This window comes from Streptopelia decaocto (genome assembly GCF_964273445.1).
Source record: "Streptopelia decaocto genome assembly, chromosome: 5".
Lineage (NCBI taxonomy): Eukaryota > Metazoa > Chordata > Aves > Columbiformes > Columbidae > Streptopelia > Streptopelia decaocto.
In genome coordinates this window covers 3,855,906-3,875,037 of record NC_138659.1, presented here as the reverse complement: position 1 = coordinate 3,875,037, position 19,132 = coordinate 3,855,906, and the positions used below count along the sequence as shown (strand labels likewise).

At 51.3% G+C, this 19,132-nt stretch overlaps 2 protein-coding genes across 2 annotated transcripts in view; both read right to left on the bottom strand.

The window, feature by feature from the left end:
• EIF2B3 (eukaryotic translation initiation factor 2B subunit gamma) overlaps positions 1-8,633 on the bottom strand; it is a 97,442-nt gene extending 88,809 nt beyond the window's left edge. Inside the window, exons 1-3 of the mRNA XM_082052665.1 lie at positions 8,478-8,633; positions 8,117-8,265; positions 5,806-5,945 (exon numbers count right to left, since the gene is read on the bottom strand). Coding sequence (XP_081908791.1) covers positions 5,806-5,945; positions 8,117-8,264 — 288 coding nt within the window. The 5' untranslated portion in view covers position 8,265; positions 8,478-8,633. The remainder of the gene's footprint in view (positions 1-5,805; positions 5,946-8,116; positions 8,266-8,477) is intronic.
• Positions 8,634-9,135: 502 nt separating this feature from the next.
• Positions 9,136-18,611, bottom strand: LOC309440036 (E3 ubiquitin-protein ligase HECTD3-like). The gene is made up of 21 exons (XM_082053336.1): positions 18,280-18,611; positions 18,028-18,188; positions 17,374-17,466; positions 16,810-16,945; positions 16,393-16,508; positions 15,484-15,597; positions 14,320-14,402; positions 13,526-13,691; positions 12,891-12,972; positions 12,439-12,621; positions 12,295-12,344; positions 12,110-12,174; positions 11,735-11,838; positions 11,366-11,485; positions 11,148-11,237; positions 10,849-11,055; positions 10,463-10,592; positions 9,926-10,000; positions 9,575-9,656; positions 9,432-9,503; positions 9,136-9,259 (listed from the first exon to the last, which is right to left on the bottom strand). The coding sequence occupies exons 1-21, from the start codon at positions 18,601-18,603 to the stop codon at positions 9,175-9,177; spliced, it is 2,538 nt and encodes an 845-aa protein (XP_081909462.1). The 5' UTR covers positions 18,604-18,611; the 3' UTR covers positions 9,136-9,174.
• Positions 18,612-19,132: the final 521 nt, after the last annotated feature.

The window sequence follows — 19,132 nt, the reverse complement described above, 5'->3', positions numbered from 1 at the left end:
ATTATGACTTGAAACAAATGTGTCCACTAGCACCAGCTACAGAAGAAAAGCCTCCCTAAGTAAGTCAGGGATTTTTATAACATAAAATTTCAAAAGACATCAAAATAAGTTAACTTTTAAGAAGGCAAGCTACTACCCACAATTCTGAAAAATAAATACATAAATAAAAATCACCACTGAAAGATGAGCTGCCTATAAAATAAAACTGCATCACCTCCTACCATGGCATGCAGCAGACAGCACTCACATCTCTTCTCTTGCTATTATAGAAAGCAAATCACATATCGGCACTGCAACTGTCAAGAATCTTACTAATTTCCCTATTATTCTGATTGAACTCATCTGAATGCTCTAGCCAGTGCTGCTTACCAACAACAACCAGAAACAAGGACTAGTGATATAGGAGAAAGAAGAAAACCCACACCTCTTACAGAGAGCCCATTCCACACTGCTCTGGGCAGTTGGGAAGCTTTGAATGCTAAATAAAAGTAAATAAAAACAGGAAGATGGAAGTTACCAAATTACACCTTAGCACCTGCTGTCACACCTGCAACACGAGCCTTAGTTTACAGCAGCACACTGAACACGCTGTTTTACTAAAAATGTCAGACGCTGCTCTCATTAAAAAATCCTTAATCCTGAAGGACCATGTGTGAGGAAAAATAAAGACAAATCCAAAGGAAGTTTAGTTTTCCCACCATCTGTGGAAGAGATATTCAGTTGTTCCTGCTACATTAAGCCATCCTGCCATCCAAATTGTTTGTTCATTTGAAAGTTTACCCTTTAGAGAATCTGACTCTTAAGAAAATGAATTATTTCTTTGCCCTTACAAATTGTACAGGCTCCTAAGTAAAGTGTGCAAAGGCTGTGTGCCTCCCATGCCTGTGATGGATGAAACACGACCAGTAACAGCCTAAGTGATTGCTAAAGTAGGAAAGATATCTTAAAAGAGTAGAATTAGAAAGCAACAGGAAAAAAAAATGGATGCAGAATATCAGATTTCATGGAGAGAGTTTGATTTACATTTCACACAAAAATAGTTTTTTTACACCTATGCCAACTGATTTTTTTATTATTATTTCAAGCACTGCCTGACAGGTCAGGAATATTCTTAAAAATGGATAATAGATTAAGACAATAGCAACGTGGCTCCAGCCAAAGCAGAAGACTAAAACACATGCCCTTCAGAAGCCAAAGGAAAGCATACACTGTGTCCTGAAGAGCTTACAGTCTGTGTTTACTGACATACATTGGATGAGGTAGAATTTACCTACTAGATAGTGCTGACTTTATTATTTAATCCACAAAAATAATTTTCTGAAGTTTCAAAGTAATTATTAACAATGATTCTTGAAAACAGACATAAGCATACAGCAATATTTTAAAAGCTCAACACAAAGATACTGGATTTAATAAATTGTGCGACGGTACTGTTCTATAGATTTGGAATCTAAAGATATAGCTGCTTGATTCATCGCTTGTTACAATCCATCAAAGTTGCTTGGTTTATCAAAGCTCTTCGTTGTCTTCAAGAGGTTTAGTGAAAGGTTTTTCCCACTACTTTGCATGGCTTTTCAAACACTGACAGGCGCCCAGTTGAAAAAATTCATGGTAGTGCCTCTTTTTGTGTCCTGTAAGTCTTGCTGGACTTGTCTTACTTCCACGCTGCAGGTAAGGCAATAACTCAAAAAGTACTGAAGTTTTCACTAAGTAAATCACTTGAGAATTACACTGTTATAATTGCAAGTGGGAACAATCGAAAGAAAATTTAAGTCAGAAGGCATTTAAAATAAATACATAAAATCTCTGTTCCTGTAATGAGTTTCCTTAGCTGCAAATGCAGAGCACCATTTTGCAAAAGACCTTAAATTCCTCTCTACGCCATGCTCTTGCCAAGACCCCATCTGGAATAAGTGAGCTCTCTTCACGACCAGGGAAGGTCATCAATCCAAACCTCCATGCATGGAAGGCTGGCTTGTCTCTCTGTTTAGGCTGGATCACGAAGCGACAGAGATCTGTCTCACCAGCACAGACCACGAGGTGACAGAAACCTGTAAACACCCCTATGGTAGTAGAGCTGCAGTTTCACCAAGAGCATTATTGTACCATCAACTCTGAGTCTATGTAGTCCGTGTTCTACCATTTCCGATCCTATACATAAATGAGAAAAGAATTAAGCCTTTGCAGCTTCACTTTCGTATTTTAAAGAGCCATTCATTACTAGTCCTGCAAAAGATGAGCAGAAAACCAGGAACTTAATGAGCCAAAAGAACAAAACTGACAGTGATATTAAAAGTATATCAAGGAATGAAGACTGGACATTAAAATGATAGCCATGGAAACCGCCATAAGGCACACAGACTACAACAGGATTCTGAAATCACCAGCATTCTAGGGAAATGCTGGGATTGTCCACTGGAGAGTAATTAAAGAATCTGATCAATAGCTGTCACATCCCTGTATGAAACAAAATATTTAAGAAATAAAAGAGTAACTCCTATACCCACTTTTTGCTTTTTGACAACATAAATGCTGGACTTAGTGCAAAACATTGGTAAGTGTTAGATTACCCAAACAAAAAATAATATGAACATGGGCAATAAATATCCCTATCAGTTTCTACTTCATATGCTGCAACATGATTTTTCAGTTACTCACATTTAGACCAACACATTCCCAAATTGAGGACCTTTTTAAAGTCATCATCCAGCACACACTGAAAAAACTACAACATTCATAATTCAGAAATTGGACTGCAGCTCTACTGAAGTTTCTGTTTTGGTAGTTTCCATTTAAAACAGCTTTAAATTATGTTTAATTTCTCGTCCTGCTGGCTTTTTCAAGGTGAGGAAACATAGTATGCGATACGCACACAGTATAGGAAGATATCTTATGCAAGAAGCCATGAGAGATTTGAGCCAGATGTCCAGTTTCCAGGACTGTCATGAATCTCTTTAATGATCCTAGGTAAATTACTTCATCTTGTTAAGCCTCAGTTCTCAGTTGAAGAGTTGTGAAGACAAACCGTTTAATGGTGTTAGCTATTCAGAACCCAGAATCGAATGTTTAAATAAAAACAAATCAAACAACCCAATACACAAGTCAGTTAAAGCACTACTGGTAACGAACAGGCCAGACCAACACCCAGGCCTAGGAACCAAGAAAGTGGAAGTTAGGGGACCAAGCTCTCTGTTGTTCATTACTTCTCGAGCAGGTGCCTCTAGGAATTAAGTTTAGCATAACAACTTTATTGCGTGAAGGATCCAAGAAAAAGATACATTCAGACTTGTAATGAACATAAAACCCTAATGAAGCTGCTACCTTGTCAATCAGGTGTAGGCTGACACAGCCAAAAATAACAAGAGTTCCAGTAGAGCAAAGAGCACACACCTACTGTATCAACTCCTGAAGATGTCAAAAAAATCCTCTGTGTTTAGAGTGGGCAAACAGCAAACAAAAACTTGAACAGGCTTCCTTTGCTCTCATGTATTTCTGAACAACCAGGTAAGAGTAAGACTGGTAGAGTCAGTTGCTTGTGAACCAAGACAGTCAGTCTTACCTGCCCCCAAAAAGCCAGCACCAAAAAGCAATGAAACAACAACGCAAACTACCTTCCCTCAGTACTACAGGCTTTGCAAGTACGTATTCTCATGCTGCTGCTGCATGCAATTCTGTAAATCTGATATTGACAACAATATTTAAAGTATCAAGCTTCGTTAACCAAGGTGCAACACAACGAAAAGGCACAGCAAGCAGCAATGCTGTGCTGGTGGAACTCCCTACGTCAAATGTCAGAGAAGGCAACAAATTACGAGATTTTGTGCTTTAGACTGGTTCAATATTTACGAACATCCCAGGATTTGTGATCAGCAGTTCAACTAGCCTTAGTTGTATTTCTTACTGTGCATTTATAATCTTGGCTTTATTTCATGTCACTTGCATTGTACACAGGCAAGGTGTCCATATTGTGCTACATTACCTCATTTTTATTGAGCATACTTGCTCTTCTGTCTGTGGGCAATTAACTCGATTTGCAACAAACAGAAGTTTCAGCAACCAGTTTAAACTCCTCATCAGACTTTTGGCATGGGTTGCAAAAAGCCTGCCAGCAAACTATGGCCACAAGCAGCAGCTGTTTTCACCAGAGAAACACATTCTTCAGCGAGATCCCTCTCCTGCTACACCGTCAATGTAGCCAATATACAGCAGCTTTTCAGCCACCTCTCCAGGGCAGTTCTCTCAGAGGAGAGGGCATACCCTGTAAGACGTGTACCCGTGGCATGCATTGACTAGAGGAATGACTCCAAAATACACAGTGCGGCAATCTGCTCAAGAACTTGGTATAGGTTTATTTCAAATAAGAGACCACTTTGTCCTCTCTGGCCAAGCAAGCAATACATGGAATAAAAAGGGCAGGAGCAATTGCTGCCATGCATACATACACAGCAGCTGACTGAGGAGAAGCTGGGTGTTTTTCAACTTTTCTAAGCCTTTTTTTTCTGAAAAATAAATCAAAGATCAAACTGCTGCCTCTGAAGACACAGTCTATTTTCTTACCCCACATGCTCTACTGTTGTCTCTCAGGCCTCCCCCTAAGCCAACTTGCCTGGATTACCAAAGAGAGGGACAGACAGACTAATTGCTCTGATCAGGAAATAAAACTGTTAAGGCTGGGGCCACAATTTGCAGAGCACAAATATTTCCTTACTTGCACGCACATATTTAAAAAATACTGCCAAACTGAGTTACGATCGATTGCAGTTCTCCACATGACAGGAACACTTAGTTAAGTTAACCTAATTTTGCTGATTTGTTTTTCCTCTTTATATCTTTTCTTTGCCCCCTAAATTATTCTAGTTTGTGCATTAATCCCATGCAGAATCTCTCTCATTGCACCACCCAGACACCCATATTTGCCTGAAAGTTTCATTCTGTCTCAACTGGAGTCTTTCTCTTGGGACCACAGTCTGTTATACTGAAGTTTATTACCTTCAAAAAGAGACAAAAAGACACCTCAGGACTTAAATGGTCCATTGATGTTCTGTTGTAACCTTTATTTAAACAGCCAATTTGGCTAAGATGGCCTAAACAGACAGGGAACACATAAGAATTCAGTGTAAGACAACAACAAAACAAAAATTCCATCCCAGATCATGGTAAGAGCTCCAAGTAGCATTTCTGCCTTACATGGGAGTGTTTTAATTGTGCAGCTGGAAATTAAAATTCTATAAACTGGCATTTTTATTAGAATAGCAGCCCCCTTTATCGCAGTTGGGCACTGTTTATCGAAGAGCTTACCACATGACCAAGTCAGCAAAAGCACAGGAAAAGCATAAAACTGAAGCACAGAGCAAGTCACTTGCCTAACGGTGCAGGCGAGCCCGTGGCAGGGCCAAGAACCAAACACAAGCTTCCTTACGTATCAGTGCATTGCCTAAGCAAGGATGACAATGAACATTTGTGCAGAACTACTTCCCTCAGCACCGGGTGGACAACAGCTATCGCACATTGTACCAAAAATTGTACGAACAAACACAACCTTGTAATTAATCTGCCAGAAAGCTAACACCGACTAACAAGCAGCCAGTGCCCAGCCTGGATCTCCTCCAGCCTTTCTAGCTGTCAGTCCTAGCTATCTAGAGTCTTCATTTGAGTTTCCCCATGAGATGACCTTTCCAAAATTCAACTCTTCTGAAGATCAGGACATTCAGTTACCCACAATATCATTACATGGGACAGGTCTTAAATCACAGGGAAAAAAAAAAAAATAATCAAAAAATGTCTTCCAATAAAAGACAGTAATACCTTAATTTTCTGGTGAATATGCCTCAGTGAATCTGCTGTACCCATGTCCATGTTGTCACTGATGCACACAAAATCCAGCTTCATTTTTGTGTCCAAGTTTAACATCTTTTGGATTTCCTTCCTTGTAATCACAATGACCTCTAGGACAAAGGAAAGTGGGATGAAATTATGCAAAAAAATACACCATCTTAATCACAAACACAATACATTCACTTTTTATTTAGAAAGTCATCAGTGGCATGAAAGCATATTTTCCAAAATTAACAATGTGAGAACAGAAGGTCTGCAAAGACAAGACTGAGAAAACAAAACAGCATGAAACCTTTTGCCCTGGCCACAAGAACTGGAAGGAAAAGCAGGAGTCAAACCCTGAAATTAAAATATCTCACCCTGCAAAAAAAACCCAACACCGTAACATTGTTCACCACGTGCAATTTTAACAGAGAAGTGTGGGAAATAACACAGCCCTCAGCCTAGGAAGCTCCTGTGGTAAGATGAAAACATGCTAATAATAAACCTGTATAAATCAAAACTGAACTCATCCCAAAAAAAGAGGAAGGAAATGTAAACAAGAGAATCATGTAGCAGTTTGGTACCAGAGATATGGGAGGGCTCCCCTCCCACTCCCATACTGGATGCAAACTTGGATTCAAAACAAGTTGAAGAAACTAGAGAAAGAGATTCAAAGCACATCTTAAATTGGGGAAAGTGACCAATGGAGAAGGAAGTGGTGTCAGGTGGAAGTCATAAGCCCACACTTCAGCATAAACCTGGTGAGCTGGCCAAACGTCTCCTAACATTTATTAGTAGAGATGAAGCATTTGCAGTTGGAACAGAAGGGACGCAGTGAGTCAGACTGTGGAACACCTATTTACTCATATGAGTAAGTATAAGGAACTAAAGCCTCATGTAATACTTACAATTAGGATCCAGGAAGAGAATTCATGCTGCTGAAGTATTAACACAGAAACATACAGATTGATCAGGGGGCAGAAGCAAGAGAGGGGTACAGGAAAGTGGCAGCTTCCTTACTAAAGTTGCATATATAACCCTGTACATCCAAATTTTCATAGGGGGCAGATGAGCTGAAGAGCTGCGTGTGAGAAATTATAAAGATCTGACCATAACACCATCTACTAGTGGTCAAGAGCATAAAGTGGAAATTATTATTTCTGAATAATTATAAAGAGCCAAACAATGCACAAGACTGGTCATAGACAAGCTTTTAGCTACACCTATATCCACATCACAGAATAAAAGCATGATCCTAGCAAAAAAAGATGGGAGAACAGTCAAAGAAAGTAGACATTCAGAAAGCAGACTTCAGCTAACAACAGGCAAAAAGCAATTCCAAGGGAAAAAAAGTTCTTAAGGATTTCTTCATTAAACAAAATAAAGGCAAAGTCATAAGTTTGCTCTTTCTTTTGTTCCTTCACACTGAAACAGCAAGAGGTTGACATGGATAACCATGAGCTGATCTCTACATCTCTACAGAAAAAATAAGTAGTCAGGAAAAAGGCCATATTCTTAAGATGCAGTATAGAATAATCACACAGGAGAAAGAAAAACAGAGAAGAAGACAGACAAAGGACAAATACAAATATGAAAAAACAGAGCCAAGAAAGGTGTCAGAAAAAAAGCTTTGTAAGTAGCAGGTGGAACACTATGGAAAAGTTTGGTTCACCACTCAAAAGGTAAACAAAAACCTAATCCCAGAAAATACTAAAGAACCTCACCATGTACTAAATACCACTTTAGCCCTCCCATGAAACAAGGCCCACAGGTGAGCACTACAGGTCTGCCACTTCCCCCACCCTGTTCTGTCCAAAACCCAGCACCTGGCTCCACCCTGCGATGACAAGGCCTACATGCCTCAGACAGAGCAAGTAACCCCAAACTTCAGGCCAGCCTGAAACAACAAACCAAGAGATACCCCAAGAGACACGACACGCTTCTCACACTGCTCTCATTAATGATTCAGAGAAACAAATGAATGAGGGACTCCCCGTTAACAACAATGGGAAAGACACCAAAGTTGGGAAAAGCACTGATGAGGGGAGAAGAGGTGGAAGGGGTCGCTGGCACCACAGACTAGAGTTAAGGACAAGATGTGACACGGGCAAACAGCCACAGGTCCAGTGCAGAGATCTCCTGCGACGGCATCCACCCCCATCAACAGGGCACCTGCGACAAGGCATTAGAACAAGATGGGGCGACAAACGGGAGGGATGAAGGTGACCACGGGAAGCCCGCAGAGGCCAGGATGAGCGTGTCGCCCCCGCTCCCGCCCCGGGACACCGCCGGGCCTCACCTTCGAAGCCGGCGCGTTCCAGGAGGTTCAGCGGGTACCAGAGCAGGGGCCGGTTACCCACCGGGAGCAGCGGCTTCGGGATGCTGGAGGTCAGGTCCGTCATACGGGAACCTCCTCCCGCTGCCATCACCACGGCCTGGAACTCCATGCTGCAGAGGGAGCACAGGGGCAAGGCCTCACTCAACCACGGCAGAACCGGGCAGGCCCGGGCCAGGCCGAGCCGAGCCGGGCTAAGACCGGCTCAGCTCAGCTTCGCCCAACTTCAGCTGCCAGCGCTTCTCAGAGGCGTGCGTCGCTCCCCGCCTCCCCCGCGCCCCGCACAGCCCGTGGGGAGGCGCCGGCTCCCCCGCCTCGCCGTTACCTCCGCTCTGGCGGCCACCGGCTCCCAGCGCCTCACTGACAGGACGGCAATGGCGGCGCCGGCGCGCAGCACGCATGCGCACGGAGAACCGAGTGGGTCGATCGCGGGCCGCGGCGGCAGAGCGCCGATACGCTCGATTCCCCTCTTCGCCTCGCTGCGACCGGCTCCTCCCGCCAGTGCAGCGAGAGGAACGCCGAGGGAAGGATCCCGGGCTGCAGAGCGCCGAGTCATGGGTCCCTGTCCGGCCGCGGGAGGGGCTCGGCGGCACAGCGCCCCCAGGCGGCCGGAGGAGGCGCTGCAGGCAGGGGGTGCCGGGGCGCTGCAGGCGGGGTGCGGGGAGCAGAGTGCAGGCTCTGGGGTGCATTGGGGGCAGTTTGCGGGGTGCATGGCGGGGGGGGCAGTTTGCAGCCATGTTCCCCATGCACAGCACGTCCACGGAGGGCACAGCACCCACAGTCCCTGTGTGCATGCCCTGCTTGCCACGCTGCAGCACCCCATGCTGCCGCGGCACCCAGCAGAGAGCTCCATGCTGGCCCGCCCAGCTGCAGCACTAGCCACATATGCTCCAGTCCCAGCCCTTGAGAAGCACAGACACAAACAGAACCTGGGGTAGGATGGCAGGATCTGGCCCTGCAGGTTTATTGAATCCAGGTTCCCTGGGGTGGGCAGCTCCCGTGGCACGAGGCACCTGGGGGTCTCATTCATCCCAGGGGTCCTTGTCGGTGTCGATGGACACACAGTTGTACACGGCGAACCGCAGCAGGTCCTCGCAGACTTTGGCCCTGGTGGGGGGACACTGGGTCACAGGTGTGATGGGCACCGAGAGCTACACCATTCCCTCCCCATGCCCACCTGGATGTCCCCTGGGGCAGGACCTGGGGAGACTGGGAGGGGACCCCGAGGGTGGCCCCAGCGAAGGGGGAACATCCCTGTCCCATCCCCAGCTCAACTCACGAGGAATAGTTGGGCAAGAAGAAGGCGCAGGAGCATGTGGAGGCCTGTGGCATCAGGTCCAATGCGTCCGAGCTTGGGAAAAAGGAGAGAGAGTCAGACCCCGGCACCACACAGGGACCCCAGCCCGGGCAGGACGGACTCACTTTGTCCTTTCAGGGAAGATGGTGATCTGAACCGGGAGGCGGCTCCGGCCAGTGACGAACTTGAGGAAGCAGCTGAGATCCTCTGAGGGGAAGGACAGGGCTCAGGGACAGGGACAAGACCATCCCAGTCACTGCTGTCATGGCAAGGTCTGCCCTTGCAGAAGCAGCCTGGGAGCACAGGGCAAAGCTAAGGGATGCTCTCAGTAACCCAGGAAGGGTCAGGGAGGATGACCCCAGCTGAATCCCAGGGAAGCACTGGTGAACATCACCGGGGTGCAGGGCAGTGGGTACCCTGTGCCCTGGCCCACCCCACTGCACATGAAGAGTAGGGAAAGGCTTGGGGTTGCTCACCACTGGTGAAGTTGTTGAGTGCCTCCAAGAAGGTCTGGACACGGGTGTCATTGGAGGGAAAGTCCTCAAACGTGACTGCAATGAGGAACACACAAAAGCTTAGAACTTCCCAGCAAAGCAAATTAACATGGGACACATCCCTCCTGCCCTTCTGTGAGAGCTCAGAGCTGAGGCAGGAGAGGAGGAGACCCTCTACTCTCCATGAACTCTTGCAAATGCTCAGAACCCCTAGAAGGGCCAGCACCCTGCACAAAGGTGGGTGGAGAAATGGGGGTCCTGGTTTGCAGGGTGCCCACTCACCTCTGCCCACAGAGGCTGAGGACCAGAGAGACCAGAGTGGGGACCAGTGGGGTTTGCAGCTGAACCTAAAGCATCCCTATCCAGGGTCCCTCTGGCTCATGCACCCCCAGGCTCCTGGGCACCCCACAACCAGGACTCAGTATGGGGCAGAATGTATGCGCAGAATGAGCATCATCAAGGGCGCCTCCTGCCCATGCCGGGGGCTGGGGGCAGCTTTGGGCTGGTCCCGGCACTTACTGAACTTCCGCAGTTCGGCCACTGTGATCTCGGGGTTCCCACAGATCTTCTTCTCCAGCTGCTGCCAGGTGAGCAGGTCTAGTACAATCTGCGGCACCACTTGGAGCAGCCCAGCACGTATGGCTGCAATCTGGGCAGGGGACAGCAGGGGTCCCACATCACTGCGGTGGGTCTGAGCGCAGGGCAACCAGCCAGGGAACTGAGGACAGGGACTGCAGGACCCTAAAGGGGATCCCTAGGGCTCATGGACATCCTGGGCAGAGGATGCATGGAGGAACGGCCTAGCTGGAGCTGGTATTTGGGACACGTTTTTGCAGCCACCAATGCCACAGATACTAGGAGGACTTGCCACAGGAGCCGAGTCCCCTTGGAAGCAGCGCAGTTACCTGCTCCTTGCTCTCCTCCAGCCGAGCCCTCTGCACCAGGCGGATAAACTCCTTGCGGTCCTCGTAGCGCACCACAGTGCTGCTGCCATTGGGGATCAGCTCCACTGTGCGCTGGTCGCTCAGCACCGTTGTGTAGGTCAGTTCTCTGCCGAACATGAACTCAAAGGCTTCCCTGTCCGACCCCTCCAGTAGCTCCAGCAGCTTCACCTGTAAACCCAACAGGCAAAAGCCATCACGGCGGAGCTGGAGCAGCCACGGGAGAGCACGGCACAGCCCTGCCAGCCCCTGGCCACGCTCACCAGCTCTGAGTCCACAGCAGCAAAGTCCTTGCTCCAGGTGACCTCCTCCCCTGCCAGCTGCTTCCACACCAACGCTGGCAGAGACAGGACCTGCCGAAGGGAGCGGAGATGCATGTCCACCCCGTACCTCTCCTTCACCCAAGAGCAGCTTCTCTGCCTGACACACAGTGGCTCCCGCTGAGCCCCATGACTGGCCAGGAAGGCTCTGCCAAGCTCACCAGAAGCTCCTTGCTCCTCAGGGCTGCTCCCATCAGCTGCCCGATCCACTCGTATTTGGGGAAGTCCTTGCAGGAGGGGTTGGGGACATACATGCCCCTGGTGTCACTGCTGCTGTTACCCTGCAGGACAGAGGCTTAGGACCCATGGCCACAGGTGGTCACTCCATGCAGCCTTCCTCCCCATCACCCTTCGACCTGCCTCTCCCATCCTTTACATCCCTCCAGAAGACCTTCACCACCCAGGTACAAGCACAGCCTTCCCAGCCAATAGCCCTGCAAGCGTTAAGATAGGACTAACACCCAAAAAGCCCCCAGGCTCTGCTGTATGCCCCCCTAGAGCTGTGACAGGCACACAGTGGGGTGCCAAACCTGGTTGGATGTGCGCACGAAGAAGGGCAGGGGCACAGGGACATTGTCCAAGCTGGGACACAGCTCCTCCGATATGTCTGACAGGCTGTCCCGAAAACCACCGCCTGCAATGGTGGCAGAGGCTGGTTAATACCCGACATGTCTGGGGTCAGATGCTGAGCTGCAGGATCCAGCCAAGCCACTCTGTGGGGTAGGAGCAGTGCTGGGGGCACAGAAGAGATGCAGAGATCACCCCAAGTGTGCAGAGCAGGACTGCCTCCCACAGAGCAGCTGGGACAGCATCTGCACCCCACTGCAGCAGGCAGCCCACTGAGCTGCACCCCAACACAAGAAAGCCCAGGGGAGAAGCCTGGGGCAGAAGGGGAGAGCTCTCACCATTGTCCGTGATCCCCTCGGTGACAAAATCACACACCCACCACTGGTTGTAGCTCAGGGGCCACCTGCAAGGAAGCGATAGCCCCATATACATCCTTCCTCCAAGAGACCCAGCAGCACCTGGCATGCCCTGGCAACCCACTCCAGGGAGGTGACACCCCACAAATGTGATGCTAAAGACCTACCTGTAGTCCAGGAGCTGATTGTTCTTGGAAGATCTGAGGCCTTCGTACAGCTGGAGAGGAGCAGAGCAGAAAGGGGATAAGACACAGCAGGGGCAAGTGATGCTGCCTTGGCAGGTACCCGGCGTGGGTACGGTGTGGCCGTACCTGGGTGAACACGGTGTTCCTGCAGCTGGGGTCCAGCGCGGGGTTGGCGCGGTGCTCCCGCGCCAGGTGCCGGTTGATGCGCAGGTTCGGAGGGGCGTTAGGGGGGTTGGTCTCCGAGGACTCGAGACAGTGGGCAATGAGGGCTGGACTCTGCTTGGACAGCAGCAGGAATGGCTTCATGCTCTAGCAAGGGATAAGCAGGCATGATCAGAGGCCTGATCCTGCCACCATGTGCCCAGTTTCCCCTTCCCCAAGCACAGCCCCCGGCATCAAAGGGGATGCTCAGCTCCTCCAGCTCTCTGGCAATGCCCAAGCTCGGCAGCTCTCAGCATGAGCCCTGGTCTGTCCCCATCAGTTCAAAGGGAACATGCCACATGCCCTGGGATAACCAGCCTAGCCTGTGACAAGATGCTCCTACTGACACCATCCCATCTGTACTGGCAACCACTCACCCTGAATGCATTGAAGGTGCTGAAGCTCTCCTCAGGGAAGGGGATCACGTAACACAGGACACTGTCCAGGAGCTGGACAAACCTGGAGAAAGGAGAGGAGCAGAGTGAGGATGCAAGGGGGTTGATGGACATGCAAAACTCAATACATTCATAGCATTTCACTGCAGACAGCCCCAGGCACACATCGAGCCTGGGCACCATGTTCCCTGCTCATGGGTCTCCTCCAGGCCATGGAGAGACACCTGCACACTAAGGGGAGCACCCAACCAGCACCCTCTGACCGAGCTCTTTATTTTGTTACCCCCAAGGAAAAGCTGCAAACAAGGGCAGCCCAGCCCACGCCGCAGCACTGCGGCTGAATTGCCGCACAGGGTCTCTCTGTGCAGCCAGTGCTGACCCCAGCCCAGGGCTGCAAGCAGTGGGGAACTCCACATCATGCAGGTCACTCTTTCCCCATGCTCCCCAGACATTGGAAGCAGCCATGTTCGGATGGGGAGCAGCAAGCCCAAGTCCCTGCCGTGCACAGGAGAAGCGCTGGCAGACTTCAGGCAAGACACGTGCAACCCCCTGCTAGAGGCCAGGGCACGGTACTTCCCAGGGCTTGCTGCAGGGACAGTGCCACTCCTGTTCTGTACCTCTGAATGACCACAGCCCGCCAGTACAACACGTCGGCATCCACCCCTTCCAGGAGCGGGTAGCGCACCAGCCGGGCTGGCTGGAACATGTCGGCATTGAGGATCAGGTCCCACTCCCAGAAGGACTTGATTTTAATCCCTCGCAGGCGGACGTTGTACCCTTGCTCTGCCAAGAAAGGACAGAGATGCTGCGTGCATGGTGGCTGCTGTGTGGTTGGCACAGCTCACATGCTGCAACTGGGGGACAAGGAGCACCCAGTGCTTGCAGCAACCCAAACGTAATCATAGAATCACAGAATCATTTTGGTTGGAAGACATCCTCAAGACCATCAAGTCCAACCACTAACCTAACTCTAGCACTAAACCACATCCCTAAGAATCTCATTTATACATCTTTTAAACCCCTCCAGGATGGTGACTCAACCACTTCCCTGAGCAGCCCGTTCCAATGCCTGACAACCTTTTGTGGAAAAAAATGTTCCTAATATCCAATCTAAACCTCACCTGGCACAAGGTGAGGCCAATTTCCTCTTGTCCTATTGCTTGTTGGGAGAAGAGACCAACACCCTCCATGCTACAACCTCCTTTCAGGTAGCTGTAGACAGCAATAAGGTCTCCCCTCGGCCTCCTTTTCTCCAAGCTAAACAGATCATGTTTGAACCAGGCTCATTTGACAGCTTTTCTTCCAACAGACCCCAAAAAGCAGCCAGTGCATCAGGAAAAGCCACAGGTGCTGGTAACAGCTCCAGCTTTAGGGCTGAGCTGGCAGTCCCGGTCCCTCAGCACCGGCTCACCTTGGCACTTCAGGATGCGGATCTCCAGCACCGGGAGGTGAATAGTCACGTCACGGAGGATGCAGACATCATCGAATCTGTTCCTGCACACAGCATGGAGGGAGATGGCAGAGCCGTGAGGCACAGATGCCGGTGAGATAGCCACCGAGGTGCAGGCCACTACGGCCCCCCAGCCATGACCTGTGGCGAAAGCCCCCCCACCTCACCAGGACTGTGGCAGGAGGGGACCAAGCAGAGAGGAGAGGCTGCCAGAAGCACAGAGACGTCCCTGAAACAGGTGGAAGCCACATCCAAAGAGACAGAAAAGAACATAAATTCAAAGCAGAACAGAAAAGCAAGATGGCCAAAAGCACAGCACTGTTCCTGGTGGGTCCCGGCACACCTTGCACTGGCAGAACCATCCTTCAAGCCGAGCTGGCCACACAAGGTTGATGTGTTTTGAAAGAAACAGGAATTTGTAGAGATTTTTAGAGATTTGTAGGGATGATTTGGTAAGTGATTCACTTGTATTTCCAAAGCCTTTGGCAAGGTGACACCGAAGACCTACGGAGAAAAACCACTGCGACTGCCCAGATGCAGAGAGGAGTTGGCTCCTGCCCCCAGGAAAATGGCCTCAGCGGTCTTGCAGGTGCTGCTTTAAAGACGAATCTCACTGCTCAGCCAAAAAAAAAAAATGCAAACAGGCAAGTATTGGGGAAGGAGGAGGAGATCTTGGCACCCCTCTGTAAACAGCTGCCTGTCTTGAAAAGGATGCTGCAGAGCCAGAGCGAAGACACGGAGCTGAAGCACCCCAGGACTTCTCAGCTACAGTGCAGCAGAGATGCTCAGAAGGGAGACAGCAGCAATGTGTGCTCCTAGAGCCGAGGAGGAGGAGGAGGAGGATGAAAGACCCCAAAAGTCACCAGGCAGGAGGAAGTCCAGCTGCCGCAGCACAGGTGAGGAGCAGAAGTGGAGATGAAGGTGCCTGGCTGGCATGTGGAGGCAGGGGCCACCATACCTGCAGGGACAGACATAACCTGCATCCAGTGACCCGTGGGAAGCCACTGTCACCACTGAGTCACTCAAGACTGACCCCAGCCCTTTCCTCAGCATCTGTCAGGATGCAGAGAGAACTTGTCTGTTTGACTCAAGCCGGACCCAGGCTGCTCCTCACTCGTTACTCACTCACTAATAAGGACGGTTCTCAGGTGCTCCAGCCTGTTTGGTGCCCCGCCATACACAGCAACCTGCCTGGGCATGAAGGAGGTCAACTGCGTATCCAGCATCAGCCACAGCTTCCTGGGGACGAGAAGAGCCTTTTTGTCCTGCTCTCAGCTGAGATAATTTTCTTTCTAGTAGCTGTGGTTTGGATTTATTGTGTGAAGAATGCTGATAATACAGTGATGTTTTGGTTGTTGTTAGGTAGTCAAGGACTTTTCAGCTTCCCATGGTCTACCAGGTGCACAAGAAGCTGGGAGGCAGGAAAACCAGGACAGCTGACCCAAGCTGGCCAAAGGGGTATCCCTTACCATGACCCCACACTCAGTATATAAACTGGAATTGGCCAAGGGGCAAATACTACCGGCTGGGAACAAATGGGCCATCAGTGTCATGAGCAGTGAGCAATTAATTGCATTGTTCATTGCTTGTTCTGTATATTCTCTACATTCTCTTGTATATTCTGTATATTATTTCTCTTTTTTCCTCTTCCTTTGCTGTCTATTAAACTGTTCTCATCTTGACCCATAAGTGTTGGGTTTTTTTTTTCCTTTCTAATTTTCTTCCCCATCCCACTTGGGCACAGGAATGAGCAAGTAGCTGCATGGTCCTAGTTGCAAGCTGAGGTTAAACCAGACAGTTGTCTTCCCTTTCTGAGCTGCCTGGGCATGGAGATGCCCCTGGAGATGTCCTATGGCTGAGGGCAGGGCTACACCCTCGTAGGGGTACATCTGGCAGCAGCTGTCCCACACCGTGACCCAAGCCCTCAGCTACAGCCCAGAAAAAGCTGCTTTCAAGAGGAAGATGGTGCTTTGCCCCACACCCTGCCTGTCCTTGGCACAGCTGCCGATGGGAGGGGACACCCCAAGGTCTCACTTGATGATGGTGCCTTTCTTCATGTTGAGCCGCACCCAGTGCTGCCCTGGAAGGCCATGGCTCTGCCAGCAGGTGTCTGGCTGGTTGTCGGTCAGATGGGCTGCACTGCATTCCTCCTGCAAAAGTGCAGTGAGTGGAGGGAGGGAGCTAAGCATCCTTGGGCACACCATGGCCACCCCCAAGATGGGTCCCACGGCACCAGAGGAGGTCAGGACCGGGCCAGTCCCTCAGTTCACTGGGCTGCAGGTGGATGGTGGTTCCCGCCAGGGGTGGCCCCAGACCCCTGCTAGAGCAGTGAAATGTCATCACCGTCCCCTGCCCCTCAGACAGCCACTGCTGGCTGCTCCTCCCTGCAGCTGCAACGATGCTCAGGTGTCTCATGCTGATTTTAAGCCACGGAAGATCCCCACTACGCACCACCTGTGAGGAGACCTCGACGCTGATGAGGTGGTCCTTGATGCAGTCCTCACACTGCAGCTTCTTCTCACTGTGATCATACAGGAACCGCCCCAGCTCCATGTCGTGCTCATAGCTCCAGCCCAGGGGCACGGACCTGCAGGAGGGGTCCATGTTAACAGGACAGGGACACCAAGCTGCACCCCAAACCTGCCCACCAGTACTGTGCGGGTGCCCCAGCTCAGATCAGCCACTGCATCTCATGGTCACCACATTGGGATGGCACCAGGCAGCTGTCCCTGCTGCAGGCTAATGGTTCAGCTGTATCTCACCACCACAACAATGGGTGTTTATGGCCACCCCAGCCCAGCAGAAATAGCACCATGTGGTTGCTCCAGTGCTCCACAGAGCAAAGGCCATCTTTGCTTGAGCAGCATCAAATGGTGTTAGTGTAAAAGGCACCTTATGTCACCCATTCTACCCACTCCTGACCTTGAAGCCAACCCTGACCACACAGGCAGGTCCAGGCCTTGTCCATCTGCCCGTCAGGGTGCTGCAGTACTGCTCTAGGAGACACATTCATACCGTAACTTCTGCATCGCAGCCTCATCCTGCTCTACGAGTCTGCGCTTCTCTCCCAGGCGTAGGGAGTATGTCAGGTCCACCACTTGTTCCCAGCTGGAGCAGCACCGGTGGAGGAGTCACATAAGGAAAAATATGGGTCAGTGCTCGGCATGCTCAACCATTACTGCCTTAGCCTGGAGTGAAGGCAGCAGCAGTAGGGACCAAGGATGGCACTCAGGAGCTGCAGAAACAGCTGCAGGAGGGATGAGACCGTCTCTGCACCTGGGTGTAGGCTGGGGCAGAGCATGGGAATCCAGCCCTGCGCATGGCCTTCCATCATGAAAATCAAATATGAGCTCTCTCATCACTGCATTACCTCTGTGACATCACTCAGCCCAGATACAATTGCATTAGAAACTCCTTGGCATCATCTTTACCCTCCACAGATGTTGTCACAAGCAAGCAGGATTAGCCTAGGAGGGGGCAGCCCCCTGCCTGCAGGTGGCTCGGCAGGGATGTGTCCCACCTGCACTGAGGGAGTGAGGGGGACGGTGCTGGATGTACCCAAGGGATTTGGGATGGTCGGGTCACATGTTTTCTGTAAGTTCCAAACACAGGCATCTCCAGTGCCCACAGCCCAGTCCCTGTCTGGGGTGCAGCGGGCTGGGGCTTTACCTGACTGCAGGTTTATAATCAACCCCGAGTGTCTGGTGCTGCCACTGGATCTTCTCCATGGACTCAACCGGGACCAACTTGTCTCCTCCCTCTCCAAACCTCTGTGCCAGGATCCAGCCCTCAGCCAGGTCATGGCAGCTCGTGTACGCCTCCAGCTGCTCCTGAAAGCACATCCCGCTTTACCACCGCCGCCGGGACCCGCCATCCCCGCGCGGTTCCCGGCTGCGCGGAGGAGCCACATCCCGCCGTTACCTTGCTGAGCTTGACCCAGAGCCCGGCGCCGTTGCAGTACTCCTCGCCGGTGGCGCGGAGGCAGCCGCCCTTCCGCACCTCGATGGTGGCGCGGGCCGCCCGCTTGCCGCCCCGCGCCGGCCCCGGGCTGTCCCACACGCTGAGCAGGCTGCGGGCGGCGGCGCTGCCGGCGGCGGGGTCCTTGCAGATCTTGTACTGCACCTCCCGCGGCACGTAGCAGAGCGCGGCGGGCAGCGCCTGGGCGCGGCGGAAGCACTCGCTGCACTGCAGCAGGAACCGCAGCCGGCCCAGCACCTGGTGCGGCGCCTCCCCGCCCGCACGCATCGCGCACCGGGCACCGGCTCCGCGCCGCCCCGGCAGTGCCGCTCCGCTGCGCCCCGGGCTGTCCCGGCGCTGCGCTCCCGGTGCGCACCCCCGGCGGTGCCCGCCGCGGTGTGTCCGCGGTGCCCGTTCGCCTCCAGCGGTGCCACCGCACCCGCCTCCGGCCGCGCCCCGCCCGGCCCGGCCCTCCGGAGCTGCCCCAGCTCCCGGGCTGCCGCTTCCTCCTCGGGCAGGTGTCGCTCTGCGCGGGTGCGGTGCTGCCATCACCTTCCTTGGCCAAGATGCGAATCTGTTATACCCACCCCGGTTCCCATCAGTATCTGACCCGGTTCACCTGCATCCCCTCACCCTGCAGCTTAGGACTCTGCTCCCTCCTGGCCTCAATTGTCCTTGTCCCTGCCTGCAGCAAGGGGGGGGTCCCTGCAGGGGCTACAGGACACAGGGCTACACCTTCGGCAAGGCTAGGGAGAAGAGGGGAGTGGGCATCCTGCTAGGGTGAAAGCCAGCTCCTGGTTCACTGGGCGATGTATTC